Below are 17431 nucleotides of genomic sequence, written 5' to 3' on the forward strand. Positions count from 1 at the left end.
GAAAGCTTAAATCTGAATCTTGACCAAATCTTTAGGTAGCAGCTGTGACTATCCGTGGCCTATGAGAAAAGTAAAAATGCCCAGCCCTGAAACCTTGTGCTATCAACTCCTGCAGGTTATCACTTAAGCACATTTCTTTTAGGTTCTTAAGAATGTAAACTGCATTGACCGAAACACAGTATATAAATGTAAAAGTATATAATCTTAAATTTTGTTGAGATTTTAGAAATAAAAGAGAGCAGGTGTTGTAGATACTGGGGACCATAGCCATTTTGTTGCCAGGAGCAGATAAGTTTTATTTTTTTAACTTTTTATGGGTTTGGGTCTCAGCAGGCCACAGGAGGTATGATGATGATAAAGATACACTTGAGATTTTTGGCATGTTTTAGAACAGGGGTGTCAAACTCGATTTCATTGAGGGCTGCATCAGGGTTGTGTTTGGGGGGCCGGATGGGCGTGGCTAGGGTGGGCATGGCCAGCTCAATGTCTTTGGGCCAGATGTAAGCATCCCATGGGCCAGATCCAGGGTTTTTTTTAGAAGGAAGGCTGTATTTTATTATATAGACAGACAGCCCTATGACCATTCATTAAAAGACCATTCTAAGTACCATGGTACTGTACTGCAACTGGTCCTTGGAGCTCCAGTCATCTCAACACTGCAGTCACATGATCACAATCTGTTACAACCCTGCTGCATCTCCCTTACACTCTTGCACACCTTCTTCTTGTACCCCTCTGCGCCACACCCTCCCTGACTCCTCCTCACAACTTTCACAAACTGCACCAATTCTTACATACCCCCTTGCATCTTTGTACACCCTCCCCAACCCTTCCATGCACCTTCATGCTCTCCACCTAAAAGCAGTTGATCAGAGACTTGCAACTTCCAGCAGCTTCCCACTAATTTTGGTTGCGGAAAGCCAACAAGAAGGTGCCTCACCTAACCACCATGAGTGTCAAGTTTCGTGGTTGTCTCGAATAAAATGCATTTCAAACAAAATCTTTGAAGAAAAAACTCCTATTTATTGAGCACTTCAACCTGCATTTACTCTAGTGCTGACAATGAGATTTGGTTAACAACTGGCACTGTAGAGATTGCATTGCTATGTAATACAGTCCCAACATTACAATTGTATTGCTGGGCAAAGGAAATTCTGGTCACAATTGCTGTCACAAATCAGGGCAAAATAGATGAATGGAATCCAATGGAGGCTTAATCATATATTTTAGTTTTTATATGTTGGGAAAAGTATAAAACAAACAAACAAAAATGATAATGTCATCAAATCCCAGAACTGTTTGCTACCAAGGCTCAGTAGGGTGGTGCTGAGAGCTCCATCCACCCACCCAATGAGCTAGGGAACTGAACCATCAGCTGCCAATCTTTGATAAATTCTCCAGCCATGACACTTTTTTAAAAACAAAAGCACCGATTAACCTTTATTTTGCTGCATAGGGCATTAGCAGTGCTATAGTACAGTGATGGCTAACCATTTTGCCATCGCATGCCAGGAAGGGGGGGTGGGGGGGGTCGAGCGCATGCGTGCTCATACCCATAATTCTATGCTAATTCTAATCCTCACCCCGCTCCTGGCACACAATGGCCCGGTAGGCCCGTTTTTCTTTCTCACCTGGCTCCAGGACCTCTCTAGGTGTCTGGGGAGGGCAAAAACAGCCTTCCCCACCCCTCCGGAGGCCCTCCAGAGGCCAAAAATGGCCCGTTTGACAACTTCCAGTCCCCCTGGAAGCTGAGCTCGTGTGCCCACTGATATGGTTATGGGTGCCAGCTGTGGCACGCGTGCCATAGGTTCGCCATCACAGCTATAGTAGATAGCATAACTTTTTAGCCCTAGTTTTAGAACTCCCATTCCAACAGTTACAGTAATAGCAATATCACTTAGATTTATATACTGCTTCACAGTGCTTTACAGCCCTCTCTAAGTGGTTTACAGAGTCAGCCTATTGCCCCCAACAATCTGGGTCCTCATTTTACCCACCTTGGAAGGATGGAAAACTGACTCAACCTTGAGCTGGTCAGGATCGAAGGAATCGAACTCTTGGCAGTGTGAGCAGTTAGCCTGCAATATTGCATTCCAACCACTGCACCATGACTAACCTACAGTAATGTGAGATGATGGCACCCAGTTCGGATGAATTACTCCATTCCCATACTCTCATACATACATAAAATTATACTAAACTTAGCTTTACTTACTTATCTCCTGCAGTCGTGTTTTCTGTTTTTTCTTCATTAGACTCCTGAGCATTGTCTCCAATACCAAAACTTGAATCAGAAGCAGTTTCATGTTTCTGATCATCTAGTGGAACCTCAGAAGCACTGAGATAATCATCGTATATTTCTTCCTTCTCATCTATCTCCTTTAGGCTATATTCAGAACCCATGTCAGCTGTGCAAAAAGAACAACACACACACACACACATACACAAAGAGTAATCTTTGGAGAGTTTCAGTATACAAAAGTATATTGCTTTTTTAAAAAAAGTTTGAATACTTGCTTACTGATGCATTTGCTATGCTGGTAGAAGAACTTTGTCCTATTATTTAAAATCACTATAAATAAGGTAGGGGCAATGTAATATATGAAACACTTATATATTAATAGAAAATGACAGTTTGGCATATATATTTGAAAATACCACTAAAGCAATGTTGCCTTCTTTAATTAAACACATAAGAGAATAAATCGACAGGAATATAGGGAGCTGCTTTATATAGAATTTAATATATTTAGGCATTCTGTGGAAGAAAATAGAAAATTATCTAATGGTATTACCATAATCAGAGGAAAAGTCTCAGCTTCCCCTTGGCTTCATTAATAAACTAATATTATCATATGACTTCAGCATAAATGTGCTGTATCATAGAGTTATGTTAAGACTAATGCAACAATGGCACTCTTAAAATCATCAAGAAGAGAAAGCAATGAATAAGTTAAAGTAGGGCTACAACACTCAAAGCAAGCACATGAAGCTGAACAGAATGGAAGATTCTCCTTTCCTCCCCAAAACATGTATTAAACGGCTTCATTACTCCCAGAGAGTGCATGTTAAAATGAGACTACCGTATTTTCCGGCGTATAAGACGACTGGGTGTATAAGACGACCCCCGAATTTTCCTGTTAAAATATAGGGTTTGGGCTATACTCACGGTGTAAGACTACCCCTCTTCCAATGCACACCAAATAAAAATTAAAAAACATCAACTGGCTCACCCACAATGTAAAAGCAGCTGTGCTAGACCCAAAATGGCCCCTGCAACAAGCAGGAACCTCACACAGCCCCAAAAAGCCCCAAAAAACAACTTTCACACTTTACACACACAAAATTCCACATACAGCTTTGTGAGATTTTGTGTGTTTGTGTAGTTAGAGTGAAACACCACAAAAACACACTAAATCTCAGAAAGCTGCACAAATATTATTTTATTTTATTTTATTTTTATTTTTATATGAAAGCTAAATTTAAAACTTCCTAAACTTTAAATGGCTAGGTCTAAAAAAGAACAACTAAAAAAGACCCCAATTAACTATTTTTTTTAAAGATCCCAAAGGGGAAAAAAACTTACCCAATAGAACAGGGGTCTCCAACTTTGGCAACTTTAAGACCTGTGGACTTCAACTCCCAGAATTCCTCAGCCAGCTTTGTTGGCTGAGGAATTCTGGGAGTTGAAGTCCACAACTCCCTGCCTGCTTGATTGCAGGCAGGGAGTGGCTTGCTGATGGAATGGATTCAGGCAAGCGAAGCAAGGCAAGTGTTGCGACTAGCAGCTAAGGTATGCAAGCTGGAGGGGAGAAACTTTTTTCCTTTTACATGGCTCTGGCAATCCCAGCTGAGTTGCCTGATTAGCAGGCAGTTGACCGTCAGAGCTTGGATCGCCAGAGCCATTTAAGGCTCGTCAGAGCCTTTCAGGCTGGTCTGCCTGGTTACAGGAGAACGACACCCGGCGTATAAGACGACCCCCGACTTTTGAGAAGAGTTTCATGTGTTAAAAAGTCGTCTTCTATGCCGGAAAATACGGTAGTATGTATAATTTAGTAAATTAGTCCGAAAGAGAAAACATGACAGCCACCTACATTTGAGCGACACTTCAGATTCATCTGGAGTATCAGCGTTAACCAAAACTCTACTTTCATCTGCAACTTGCTGGACACTGTTTTGATCATGACTGGTTGGATCAAAGCTGCATGAGGTACCTGCTGCCACTGGGGTCCTGGTTAGATCAATTACATTGCCTAAGAAGCAGGTTAGGAAACAATGAGTGAATTAACTTGATTAACATGACAAACAAATACAAGAAGGAAAAAAAGCAGAGGAAACAATGTTAGTTAAATCAAAATGTTTTCAGTCATTTTTGGTAATATTAATAGGCCTGCAGCACTTAGTTAACAGACACAATCTAATGAACATGTTTCTCTACTCAGCACTGAAAAGAATTATAATGTCAGAGACATTTATAAGAATTATAAATGTTTCTAATCTTCAAAAGAGCCTTACCCTTTTCCCTCTTGTACAAACGAAATTACTACCTCTTCCAAAATATTGTCTACTGAAATTGCATGTGCTTTATTTAAAAACAAAACAAGGGCACTTATTTTTTCCTTTGAAATTATAACTTATTCGTAACCACCCAGATGCAACTCTAATCAATTAATCAATGAAATAAATGTAATTAAGCAATAACCAATTCTTTTTTCCAGAACAATTAATTGTACACTAAAATATGGGGCTCTGTACAAGGCAAGTGAAGCACTTTTCTGAACCCACATTTCAATGTCCCCTTTTATCCAAGGCTCGGGGTCACAGCCTTCTCCCACCTCAGCAATTCTCTTTCCAGCGGGACTGCTGTCAAAATGAAGCAAACTGTCCTCTATGCATGCACACTCATGCCTAGATTAAGTGGAAAAGAACCTCAGAGCTAGTACCGAACTTTAAAGAAATATAGCCATCTTGACCCTCTGAGGTGCATATTGGGGGCGGGGTGAATATTGGCCTTTGGAAAGCCCAGGCTATTAAACGGGGAAGTAGAATTGTGAATATACTTTAATATGCAGAAATGCAAAAAAAAAAAAAAAAGAATAATAATCAAGGACACCTCTGATTTGATTGTGGAGAGAGAATTGGAAAGAGAAGGGGGGGGGAACACAAGTCTGCTGAAAACTCAAAGAGGAAGCCAACAAATTGAGTTGCAGAGATTATTTATTTATTTATTTATTTATGAGATTTATATGCCGCCCTATCTCCAGCTGGACTCAGGGCGGCTCACAACAGTAAAAAACATCTAATGAAAAAGTTAAAATGAAATTAAATCCAAATCTCATAATTTAACAGTTAAAAGTGCAATTAAGACTAACAAGTTAAAAATTAAAACCCCATCAGTCCAGGCCAGCCAAATGAAACAGCCACGTTTTCAGGTCGCGATGGAAAGAGCGGAGGTCGGGGGCCATCCGGAGCTCCAGGGGCAGTGGATTCCAAAGGGTAGGTGCACCCACAGAGAAAGCTCTCCCCCTGGGGGTCGCCAGCCGACACTGTCTGGCCGACGGCACCCTGAAGAGGCCCTCTCTATGGGAACGCACCGGGCGAGCGGCAGCTGTTGCTGGCTGCAGATGGCCCCCCAAATATCCCTATACAGATTAGCTGTAGTTGTAGGAGGAGCTGCATCCCAAGCAGTTCCAAGTTACTTTTCTTACTATTTGTAAATAAAGAGATTGTTTTTGCTTCAGCAGTTATCACCTTCCTCCACATCACTGTCAACTATTTAAGCCCTTTCCAGTCTTTATAATGGAAACACGACGTGTGACTAGACCTCTTTCCCTGTATGTTCCAGAGCCATCACTTCTATAGTTGATGGGGGCTATGTAGACTATTATTCAATCATATACTCTCTTAACCTAACCTATTGAAAGACCAGGAACATGGTGTAATGGGAACAAATCACATTAAGGTATCAAATTATTATTTGAACATTATTTCTAAGAGGAAACTAGTGCAGAATATAAGGCTTCAGTCGTCGTCGGGCCGCCCCCCCCCACTACTTTTCAGAGTATTGATTTACATGGTATTTCACTGTAGTTGCCTTTCTTAGGTTTTAAGAAAAACAGCTACTATAGTATAAATCAGTGGATTTACAGATATTTAAATATTTACGTTGTCTCTAAATCAATGTGACTGCTTAAAAATAAGGGGGGGGGGGAGTTTCCTGAAGATAGACTTGCATGTATGTGCCTTAAAGTCAGTGTTTATTCCTGGTGACTGCCTGGACAAGTCCCTTCCCTGCCATTTTCTTGACAAGGTTTCTTGACAAGTGGTTTTCCAATGTCTCCTTCTTAGGGCTGAGAGGGAGTGACTGGCCCAAGTTCACCAGCTGGCTTTGTACCTAAGGCAAGATTAGAACTCGGAGTGTCCCGGTTTCTAGTCTAGTGGCTTAACCACTATTACTTGAAATATTTTTGTTGCCATGATGTAAAAAAGATGTTGAGACTCTAGAAAGAGTGTAGAGAAGATGATTAGGTGACTGGAGACTAAAACATATGAAGAACTTTGCAGGAATTGGGTATGTCTAGTTTAATGAAAAGAAGGACCAGGGGTGACCAGATAGCAGTGTTCCAATATCTAAAGGGCTACGACAAAGAGGGGATCAACTTATTCTCCAAAGCACCTAAGGGCAGAACAAGAAGCAATGGATGGAAACTAATAAAGGAGGGAAGCAATCTAGAACAAAGGAGAAATTTCCTGACAATTACAACAATTAATCAGTGGAGCGGCTTGCCTCCAGAAGTTGTAGGTGCTCCAACACTGGAGGTTTTTAAGAAGAGATTGGATAACTATTTTCTGAAATGATATAGGGCAGAGGTCCCCAACTCCTGGTCCATGGACCAGAACCAGGTCGCAGCATGCCAGAAACCAGGCTGCACAAACAAGCAAAGCCCCATTAATGGGATGCAGGCAGCATGCGAAACTACGTCCCCTCTGTTCCACGGAAAACCCTCTCTCCACAGAACCAGTCCCTGGTGCCCAAAAGGTTGGGGGGGGGCACTCATATAGGGTTTCCTGCTTGAGCAGTGGGTTGGACTAGAAGACCTCCAAGGTCCCTTCTGTTATCAGTCTGGCCCCAAGATAGGCTTAAGGAAGGGAAAAATATTAACATAATTTAATAATGCTTGATTTTATACGTTTTAAAGCCCAATTCAAGTACCGTAAATTAAAATGAAAGCCATTGTTTTGGGTTTCTTTACAATAATATAATAACAATGGTAGAGAAAAGAATAATAAAGGGGCAAGAAAAGTTTTCTGGCAATACTGGCAGATGTAGCTGCGTTTGTTGTTTTTTGTTTTACTAAATGTTGCATTAAAAATACCTGTTGGAGACTGTGCCTTTGAGTATTTTCCTCTGTCAATGCTGTCTGTATGAATTGATTCTGCAGATTCTGATCCTGAAAAATAGATAGGCAAAAATAGGCATTTTGGAAATACTTCCTCTTCATGGCAAAATTACAACAATACCCAAATATCTTTTATCAAAGGTAAACAGCTATACAATTATCAGGCTATTATTGTTCTTGTGATACTATTTTTCTGGCAACAAAACAGTCAGCTACAGGTAGTCTAACTGTTGGCACAGCATTCATTTAGTGACTGAATGGTCACTAAATGAACTGTTGTGTCAATAGTTGGATTACCTGTAGATTGCATGCAGCCTATGCCTGACAGCTTTGTTGCCAGAAAAATAGTATCACAGGAACAATAATAATTACAAGTTACAACAGCACTGAAAAAAGTGACTTATGACTGTTTTTCACGCTTATGACCACTGCAGCAGCATTCCTATGGTCACATGATCAAAATTCAGATGCTTGGCAATGGGTTCATATTTATGACAGTGGCAGTGTCCCAGCATCATATGATCCCCTTTTGTGACCTTCTGACAAGCAAAGTCAATGGGGAAGCCAGATTCACTTAACAACCCTTGTTACTAACTTAACAACTGCAGCGATTCACTTAAGGACTGTGGCAAGGAAGGTTGTAAAGGTAAAGGTAAAAAGTTCCCCTTGCACATATGTGCTAGTCGTTCCCAACTTTAGGGGGCGGTGCTCATCTCAGTTTCAAAGCCGAAGAGCCAGCGCTGTCCGAAGATGTCTCTGTGGTCATGTGGCCCGCATGACTAAACGCCAAAGGCACACGGAACGTTGTTACCTTCCCACCAAAGGTGGTCCCTATTTTTCTACTTGCATTTTTTACGTGCTTTTGAACTGCTGAGTTGGCAGAAGCTGGGACAAATAACGGGAGCTCACCCTGTTACACGGCACCGGAGATTCGAACCACTGAACTGCCGACCTTTCGATCGACAAGCTTAATGTCTTAGCCACTGAGCCACCGCATCCATCGCATAGCAGGAAGGTTGTAGAATGGGGCAAAACTCGCTGAACAAATGTCTCACTTAATAACAGAAATTTTGGACTCAATTGTGGTCATGAGTCAATTGAGTAATAGGTAATAACTTCCCATCAAATTTCAATGGTAAGAATAATACAACAGGCCACTGCTTAGATCTGTACATATACTACACTGATTCCTTACAATATTCTAGGTTCTTGGGAAGAACCTAATGAAGTTCAAAACCAGCTTAAAGATGTGACCACAGTGATTTCACACTTGGGGGTATAAAATAGTAATAATTCAATGAGCCAACTCCGACTATAAATTAAAGAAAGCAACTGCTCTAAAGTCATTACCTTCCATGAGGGGCAAAACCGCTTCAGGTTTTGGGTACAGAATTGTGAAATACTATGCTTACCTGTGTCAATGCTAGGGTCACTTTGGCCTTGCAGTTTTCTGGAAGGTGGAGAAGGTGCTTTGCGCTTTGCCCGCTTTAAAGAAGAATTAACTGAAGACGTGCCACTGAGATGGAGAGAACCTGATCTCTCTATTCCCATTCCTGAGAGTCCCTAGGGAAAAGATCAGAGCAGAAATTAAACTAACCCAGAAACATTCAAGAATATAGCCAGACAGTAATCATTCACTGTTAAATGAACGGTTGCTAGAAATGGGTATGTCTAGTTTAATGAAAAGAAGGACTAGAGGTGATATGATGTTACAATATCTCAGGGGCTGCCACAAAGAAGAGGGGGTCAAACTATTCTCCAAAACACCTGAGGGCAGGACAAGAAGCAATGGGTGGAAACTAATCAAGGAGAGAAGCAACCTAGAACTAAGGAGAAATTTCCTGACAGTTAGAACAATTAACCAGTGGAACAATTTGACTCCAGAAGTTGTGAATTCTCCAACACTGGAAGTATTTAAGAAGAGATTGGACAACCATTTGTCTGAAATGTTATAGGGTTTCCTGTCTGAGCAGGAGGTTGGACTAGAAGACCTCCAAGGTCCCTTCCAACTCTGTTATTCTCTTTTATTCTAAATGCAAAAATTCCTTTCAACATAATAAAAATATAATTTCAGCAGCACTAATATCTCCATAAAAGATGTACGTATTTGGTCCTTCCTGAATCAATTGATTATTTCAGCCAACTATTTCAGCCAACTAAGCAGTAATTTGGAGTTATGAAAATATGGATATATTTTCCCCACACATATAAATAAATAATTAAATTCTAATAATACATTTAAGTGACTGTAACTTAATTCAAGTGATTTGTATACACTAACATCTGTCTGGGATCATAAACCTTCACAGTTCAGACACAATGGAAAAGCTACTAGCGTTTGCTGTAAGAAAAAGAAAAAAAAAAATTGGCAACCTATATTTTATTCATCCTAGATTCTATTCTACCAAGCTATATTTAGCTGAGGGAAAAATCTACTTGCATGTTGTTCAGAAAAAAAGTAAACCTTTAAATGTTACAAATAAGCTAAAGCTTTAAAATCTATCTGCCCGTGCAGAACTCGCTCATTATTTAACAGTGAAGTGGCAGTACTTAGCAGACCTTGGATGATCTTGAAAAAGCTTGTTTAGTACTCAGATGGGAAAGCACCAGGAAATCCCAGGGTTTGTAGGTTAGCCCAGAAAGTCAAAAAGCATTTTAGAAGCCAACAGGGGCAAATGACTTCTATACCGTTACCAAGGAAACAATACGGACATGCCTGTATCACCACCAGATGTTGACTTAAGGGAGACTTCATCTTCAAATTTCTAATTAGTGACTTCCTAAGCTAAGAAGCAATGTTAAATGTTAAAACTGAATAACTAGTTAACCATATAACACACACACACAATTTCTTGTCCTCAGTGTCATGCAACAATTTCATGTTGTTATGAGACCAAGAAGATGGAGTTCCAGCATGTCAGGGCGTTGATTAATCCCATTCTGCTTTTGGGATAATCGCACCTGATTACGAGGGGTGGATCGAGACTTTTCCTTGCAAGTATACTTTAAGACAGTGGGTCTCAACCTTCCTAATGCCGCGACCCTTTAATACAGTTCCTCATGTTGTGGTGACCCCCAACCATAAAATTATTCCTAAAACCATTGAAAATATGTGTTTTCCGATGGTCTTAGGCGACCCCTGTGAAAGGGTTGTTCGACCCCCAAAGGGGTCCCGACTCACAGGTTGAGAACCACTGCTTTAAGAAAACAAAACCCGAAGATATTTCTTCTAAGAAAACTCATTTATTTGTTATAAAGAAAATAAAACACCTAACTGATCTAATTGGTTACATTTTGAATAAAAGTTCGTGCCGGCTATTTCTCAGCCGGACTTCTGGCAAGAGAACAAAGGAAAGAGTGTGAAGGAATGGAATGTGGATGCGGATACACGTAGCTTACTGATAAGAACTTGGCAAGCTACGGAAAGTCTGACAGTCCAGAAATAATGAGCTCAGCTGGTAAATAAAAAATGCAGTGACACAGCAAACTTCTTCATCAGAACTTAAAACAAATAATCTCATGCATTTAGAAAAGTAGCATGTCAGCAAGCATCCCCTCTTCCAAGTCCTACAGGCAATTCAAAATTACCTCTGGTTGTTCTTTGTGATACTCGGGGCGGGGGGGGGGAAGCTGTGTGTAGTTCTGAAACTTTCAATATCTTAAAAGTAGCCTTTCAGATGTATTGGATTATAACTCCCCCAAATGTTTACCAAAGTGTCTGGGAATTCTGGTGAGTATAGTCCATCACATCTGAAGAGCTATGGCTGGAAAAAGCTGACAGAGCAATTTTAGGTTGCACATCTCATATACTTCTCAAATGATGAGAAAAGTCAAAGAAGATAGTCAAATTCTTATATTTTCCATTTAAAACCAAGAAAACAAATTATAATAAGTAAAACTTATTCTTTTTATCTGGCTTTCCTTGCCATTGTTTGATAGTACCACTTTAGCATGGATAAATGCTTTGCTTTATCAAAACGGAGCAAACTGTTCAACTGGGACAAAGGTGCTTCAGTTTAGTCTAGTACTAAGATAATATAACAAGTCACTTTGCATTTTCCTTTTAAGTTACATCTCAGCAGTGGCTGTATGAGACACAGCACAGCCTCAAAACTGTCTGAAAAACAGGAGACAAACACACAGGGGTCAGATAATCCACTGAATTTTATTAGTCCCCTCACTCTAATTAACAAGGAAGAATGCTGAACTTTCAGGTGTAAGAAAAGAGATAGTTTAGCTAGAGAAATATTGCAAGGAAGGCTCTAACATTGAAAGAGAACTTCTATATTTTACAAATATGTATACAGTTAAAAAAATGTAATGTGAGAAGAATGAACCAAGAAATGAAGCTCTGCAGATTGCAAGTTTTAGGACAGGAGAACTTGGATGAATAGTAATAGGCAACTTTAAACCAGATGTTTCTATGTAATTTTCATGATATGAAACCATGTCCTAGACAAGATTTACCATTAGATTTACAAAAGAGGGTTTCTAAAGCCTAGAATAAGTCTCTTGAGATGAGAGAAAGAAAGTTTGAAAGAAGATTCAATCCTATCGGAGCAACTTGAGGAATTAAACATAAGACTGTCAGTAGTAAAAGAAAGGAATATAAAGTTGCTTGTTTGATCAAGGTTAAAATATGAAATATTTTTATACATGTGTAAACCCTTGATGGAATTTAAAAATTTTTTTTCCTTTCTGATTTCAATTTGTATTATCTTTTTACTATTATTAAACTCTTCAACAAAAAGTATTTTAAAAAAGGACATGCAATTCTATGGGGGAATAGAATAGCCTAATACTCAAAGAGGTATACGTGTTCCACTATATCTAAATAAACAATAATCATATCTAACAATATTAGTGGATATTCCATTAGTATCAATGTTATAGAATGTACAATGTTGCACTGAACATGAAATGGTGAAAGGCATAGAAGTATGTTTTGGCAAATTATAAAGTGTTTTTAAATGAAACATCTAAAAACATGTAATAATACCAGTCAGTAATTAGAGAACTAATGCTGGAATTACTTAAACAGGATAAGGTCAATAATGTAGGAGATAAGTTAGTAAAGTTTTAGGAAGAGAATTTTTTGATTATTGCAACTTATATTCCTGCAGGGAATATAAATACAAATATAAAATTGGACTTCAATGGATAAGCTACATTGAAATTAAATTAACTACATAATAGGAAATAGAAAGAAGAAAAAGTGTAATACAATAAGCCAGGACAATTCCAGGTGCACATTGTGGAAGAGACCATGAATCGTTGACATCACATATTTAGGAAAACGGGTTAAAGTAGGGAGAGTAGTAAGAAAGAGCCGAGGTGACGCAGTGGTTAGAGTGCAGTACTGCAGCCACTTCAGCTGACTGCTAGTTCAGCAGATCAGCGGATCAAATCTCACCAGCTCAAGGTTGACTCAGCCTTCCATTCTTCCGAGGTGGGTAAGATGAGGACCCAGATTGTTGGGGGCAATATGCTATTTAGTATACTGTCTTTGGTGTAAGCCGCCCAGAGTCCTCGGAGAGTGGGCGGCATAGAAATACGAATAATAAATAAATAAATTTGATCTGCAAAATGTTCAGTCGGAATGTGAGATCAATCTATGGAAAGAACTCAGTGACCGCAAAAGAGTAGCTGAGGAGCTAAAGAAAGGGATGAGACATTGTGAAAACCAAAATAGAAAAACTATTGTAAGCATTTCACAGAATAAAAATTTCAAGTGGCTTTCAGAACAAAAGTATTATGATTTTATTTCCCACTACGCTGGGAAATCATCATTCTTAATGTGGCCTACCAGCAGCCCTTATCTGAAAGCAGTAGTTAAATAGGAGAGACTTGACCTGAAGTCCCTCATGAGCTGCTTGTTGTCGTCCGCCAGCGGCCTGAGGAGCTGTTAGCAGAGTTGGACAGTGGAGGCTGGGGTGGAACATGGGCCAGTTCTGGAGTCTGGGGAAGGCTTGGACGAGGGCTCTGCATCGGAGGCAGAGATGGGGCCAGGGCTATCTGGGAGTTATGTGCTGCCTCCGAAGCCTCCAGAATCAGACATCAGCGAGGCAGAGGAACAGGGGGAGCCTGTTCCCAGTGACCGCATGCGCAGAGCTGCCAGAAGGCAAGAATAGTTAAAACAAAAGGGACGACTCGGGAGTAGTTCTTGGAGATTATTGGCCCCTCCCATAAGACATAAAGGAGGAGCAAAGCACGTGAGCCTTTGCAGGAAGCAACTTTGTTCGTTTTGGTCGGTTTAAATTCTGAAGCTCCATTTTGACTCTATGCTCTGTGTGGCCTTGCAAAGCTAATTGCCAATTAGGTCTTTGGCAGCATGTCAAGGGAGATAAAGGTGGTGCTTATCAGCCTTATCCTGAAGGACTGTGGCAGACTTCTGTTGGACTCTTTACAAACTATTTGTGACTCATTACGGGCTGTGAATGAACATAATTCATAGCCGTTGAAATAAAAAGAGGGTTTTGGGGACTAATCGTGTGTTTTTTACTGTCTCAGGAAGCCTAGGTCAGAACACTGCTAAAAGTGTGGGCCGGTGGATGACTGCAGCTTCCAGTAGCTAGTAGTTACATAAAGAAGGCTAAGAAGCTTGCATACTATGATGGAAAGCACATTGGGGAGGGGGGAAAACAAAAAAATTATTGTGGAGAAATATATAGAGAAACAACTGGAAAGTGTAAAGGATTTTTGTAAATGATGGAAAGGAGAGCAATGGAAGTCAGAATGCAGAAATACATGCATGAAAATGAAAGTGTGGGATCTCGAAGGACCACAAAATAGAAGAAAGGGGAGATGTGGACAAATTAACCAACCGGAATGGCAGAAACAAATATAAGAGTGATCAATGAAAAAAGTATAGCCTGTTGAGAGGATTTTCGATTAAGAGATGAGGTTGAAGGCTTGACCCCGTGTCTGGAAGCTGTGAGTGACTGGGTCGAGCAAAACAAACTGAGAATGCAAAATGGAGCTGCTATGGGTACAAATATTATATGGTTCTACGAATGCTTCATCTATTATTCTAGAGCTGGTGCATTTCCCAGGACACAGCTTCACCAGGAGTTTGCCAAAGTACAAAACAGACTAGCCTCCCACCGGCCAGTACGCTCCCATAGAGAGGGGCTCCTCCGGGTGCCGTTGGCCAAACAATGTCGACTGGCGGCCCCTAGGGGGAGAGCCTTCTCTGTGGGGGCACCTACGATCTGGAACGAGCTCCCCCCCCGGAGATACGGAGGATCCCGGATCTGCGCACCTTCCGGCACGCGCTTAAGACTTTTTTATTTCATCAAGCTGGCTTGGCCTAAATCTTCTCCCCTTTTTAAATGTAAATTTTAATTTGTTTTTAAATTATGGGGTATTTTAAATTTGTTCAGCCAAATTATTTAATTCCTTTTTATTCTATTTTAAATTTTTGTATTTATGTGTTTTATTCTGTGGCTGTTCACCGCCCTGAGTCTTTCGGGAGTAGGTCGGTATAGAAATTTAATAAAATAAATAAATAAATAAATAAGACATCTGGACAGGCATAAATTTAGGCTTGCCTTACACAGCTGCTTACAGATTCTTAACTGCCATAACCAGTTTACTTGATATTATTTGGAGAATGTACTGAGATGACCACTGCCTTTTCCCAGAGGAAGACTTTTTTTAGTTAAGGTTACAGATTGTCAAACCTCTGTTGAACAGCGCACTCTTGTGGTTAAGGCTTTATAAAAAATTGAAATACAGTAATTGTTATACTTAGGCAAACAAAAATACTATTCACTGATTGCACTTATGTTCCATTCATCTACTGGTCTGGTTTTCCTTTTCTTCTTTCACTTTCTCTTCATCTGTATAGCATGCTCATATATTCTAGGATATTAGAAAAACGCCTTTTATTCTAGATTCAAAGTGTTGTCTCAGTACACATATTCCCATTTACGCTGATATACTTAGCTTTGATTTTTAATTGGAATTCACAACTGACAATCTATGCTTTACTAAGATATTACTAACGGCATTAATTTCCCCCCTCAAACTATGCTGGAATAAATTCAGCATGTATGGGATTTATATAGATAGATTTGACCTGGCAGCCTCCTTTATAACTTCATTAAAATGCTTTATTATAGAAGCAGGCAAGGTTATTAAGATAAAAACATTAGTTTTAAACATCCCATGTTCTCCCAGTAAGTAAAATTTGATTTTCTTAAGCATCGGACATGTTGCTAATAATGCAATGGTTTGAATTGCTTGGGAAACCTTTTCCCAGTAATGTATTTAACTATACTTTTCATAAAGGGATGAGGAAGACAATCTGGAAAAGACAAATTTTCAAATCTTTTTTCATTTTATACTTAAACTATATTTTTTCACATTTAATGAAAATACAGAAACTATCTGTTTGATTGGGAAAGCTGAATTCGAATTGCAATTTGATATTGCTTCAAAACACAATTTTAAACAACCAAGGCAACTAGCTAAACTTATTACTGAACTGTTTTGATCATATTAAGCTTTTTTAGCATTTAATATTAATATTTCACTTCCATCTACAAATTAAAGGTTAATATCTAAAGCCACTGCTTTAGAAGTCTGATAATACATGCTACTTTGAGCGAAGATTCTATGAATAATGAATTCCTCCCTAAGCATAGTTATCAGATGTCCACATATTTCATTTGAAAGTATAAGAATATACACTTTGATTTGGAAGTTTTCTTCAAGGATTCCAATAGGAGCAAAGTTTTAGCATGTTCCTCCATGTCTTATTACTATAAATGTAAAAAAAAAAAAAAACCCTGAAACACAGGGTTACATCCCAAACTCATACAATATATTTCTTATGGTCTACCCCCGTGATGGCGAACCTATGGCACATGTGCCCGAAGTGGCACGTGAAGCCATGTCACCTGGCACACGCAGCATCGCCCGCTCCTCTTCTGGGTTTCTGGCGTGCATGTGCACACGATGATCAACTGGCATTTGTGCGTGCGGCAGTGCCAGAAACTGGAAGAGCTGGTCTTCCATTTTCTTGCACGAGCATGTGCGCTGGCCAGCATGCACATTCGCGGCAGTTACTGGAAGACTTACTGTGCGCCGAAAACCAGAAGTTCAGTTTCCGGCATGTGCATCCCCCCTGGACAGCTTCTCTTCCAGGTTGCGGCCCAAATGAGAGTGTATGTTCCCTTTTCGGCACTTGGTGCCAAAATGTTTTGCCATCACTGATCTACCCTGTTTACGTGTCTGATATATTGATCATCATCATCATCTTAGCCATTGCCTCTCCACTGAAGGATGAAGGCCTCTTCTGCATGTTTCCAACCAATATGGTCCTGAGTTTCCTTTGCTAATTAGGCCCACAATACTTGCTGATGTTGTTGATCCATTATGCTCAGTGTGAAATCTGAACATAAAGAAGTAATTTTGTGGCCGTGGTTGATTTCAGAAGCATCATCTAAATTTGGCTCGAGTCAACTCTCACAATTTAATTAGAAAGTATGATAGTGATTATTCTCATTAAACTATTCAGACATTATTTTAAAATTATTCCCAGAGAGAAATAAAGAGGAAACAGTTAATGACCAACCTTATCAGTTTCATCCACACTACTGGATTTCAGCATACAGATCTTAGGTTTTTCCTGGCTTTGAGCAAGATCCTGGGGCACACTTTGAGAAGCAGGCATGGGAGGCAAAGGTGCCCGGCGCTTTTTGGGCATTTCAGAGGGCAGAGTGTTTGAGTCGTACTGTTTTGAAATTGAACTGGATCTCACTGCAAAGGCCGGCCTTGGCTTGTTCATGAGTGGTGTTGCAGGAGCACTGGCCGTCTTATTGAGGTTGGGTGGAGATAGGAAAAAAATGATTAGATTTTCAACCATCCAACTTCTTTAAACCAAGAATTATTCACATTACAAGGCCACATTCAAATGTAGCATAAACAGGGTCGCGCGTGGCCCTCCCGAGCTTCATTTTCACTGGCAGACCGCTCAGGCCACCACAGGCGCCCCAACACGAGTGACGTTGAGCTGGCCACGTTCA

General features: G+C 40.0%; 1 protein-coding gene across 10 annotated transcripts in view; it reads right to left on the minus strand.

The window, feature by feature from the left end:
* COBLL1 (cordon-bleu WH2 repeat protein like 1) overlaps positions 1–17431 on the minus strand; it is a 109237-nt gene that overhangs the window by 11877 nt on the left and 79929 nt on the right. For 6 of the 10 annotated variants that reach the window (XM_034426511.3, XM_034426529.3, XM_034426502.3 and 3 more), the window contains exons 7-11: positions 16981–17220; positions 8813–8963; positions 7377–7451; positions 4095–4253; positions 2216–2408 (exon numbers count right to left, since the gene is read on the minus strand). In XM_034426511.3, coding sequence (XP_034282402.2) covers positions 2216–2408; positions 4095–4253; positions 7377–7451; positions 8813–8963; positions 16981–17220 — 818 coding nt within the window. The remainder of the gene's footprint in view (positions 1–2215; positions 2409–4094; positions 4254–7376; positions 7452–8812; positions 8964–16980; positions 17221–17431) is intronic. The other 4 variants (XM_087881988.1, XM_034426519.3, XM_087881990.1 and 1 more) reach the window with 1 other exon arrangement.

The sequence above is a fragment of the Pantherophis guttatus genome, chromosome 1 (assembly GCF_059756535.1).
Source record: "Pantherophis guttatus breed Tessera chromosome 1, ASM5975653v1, whole genome shotgun sequence".
NCBI classification, from domain to species: domain Eukaryota; kingdom Metazoa; phylum Chordata; class Lepidosauria; order Squamata; family Colubridae; genus Pantherophis; species Pantherophis guttatus.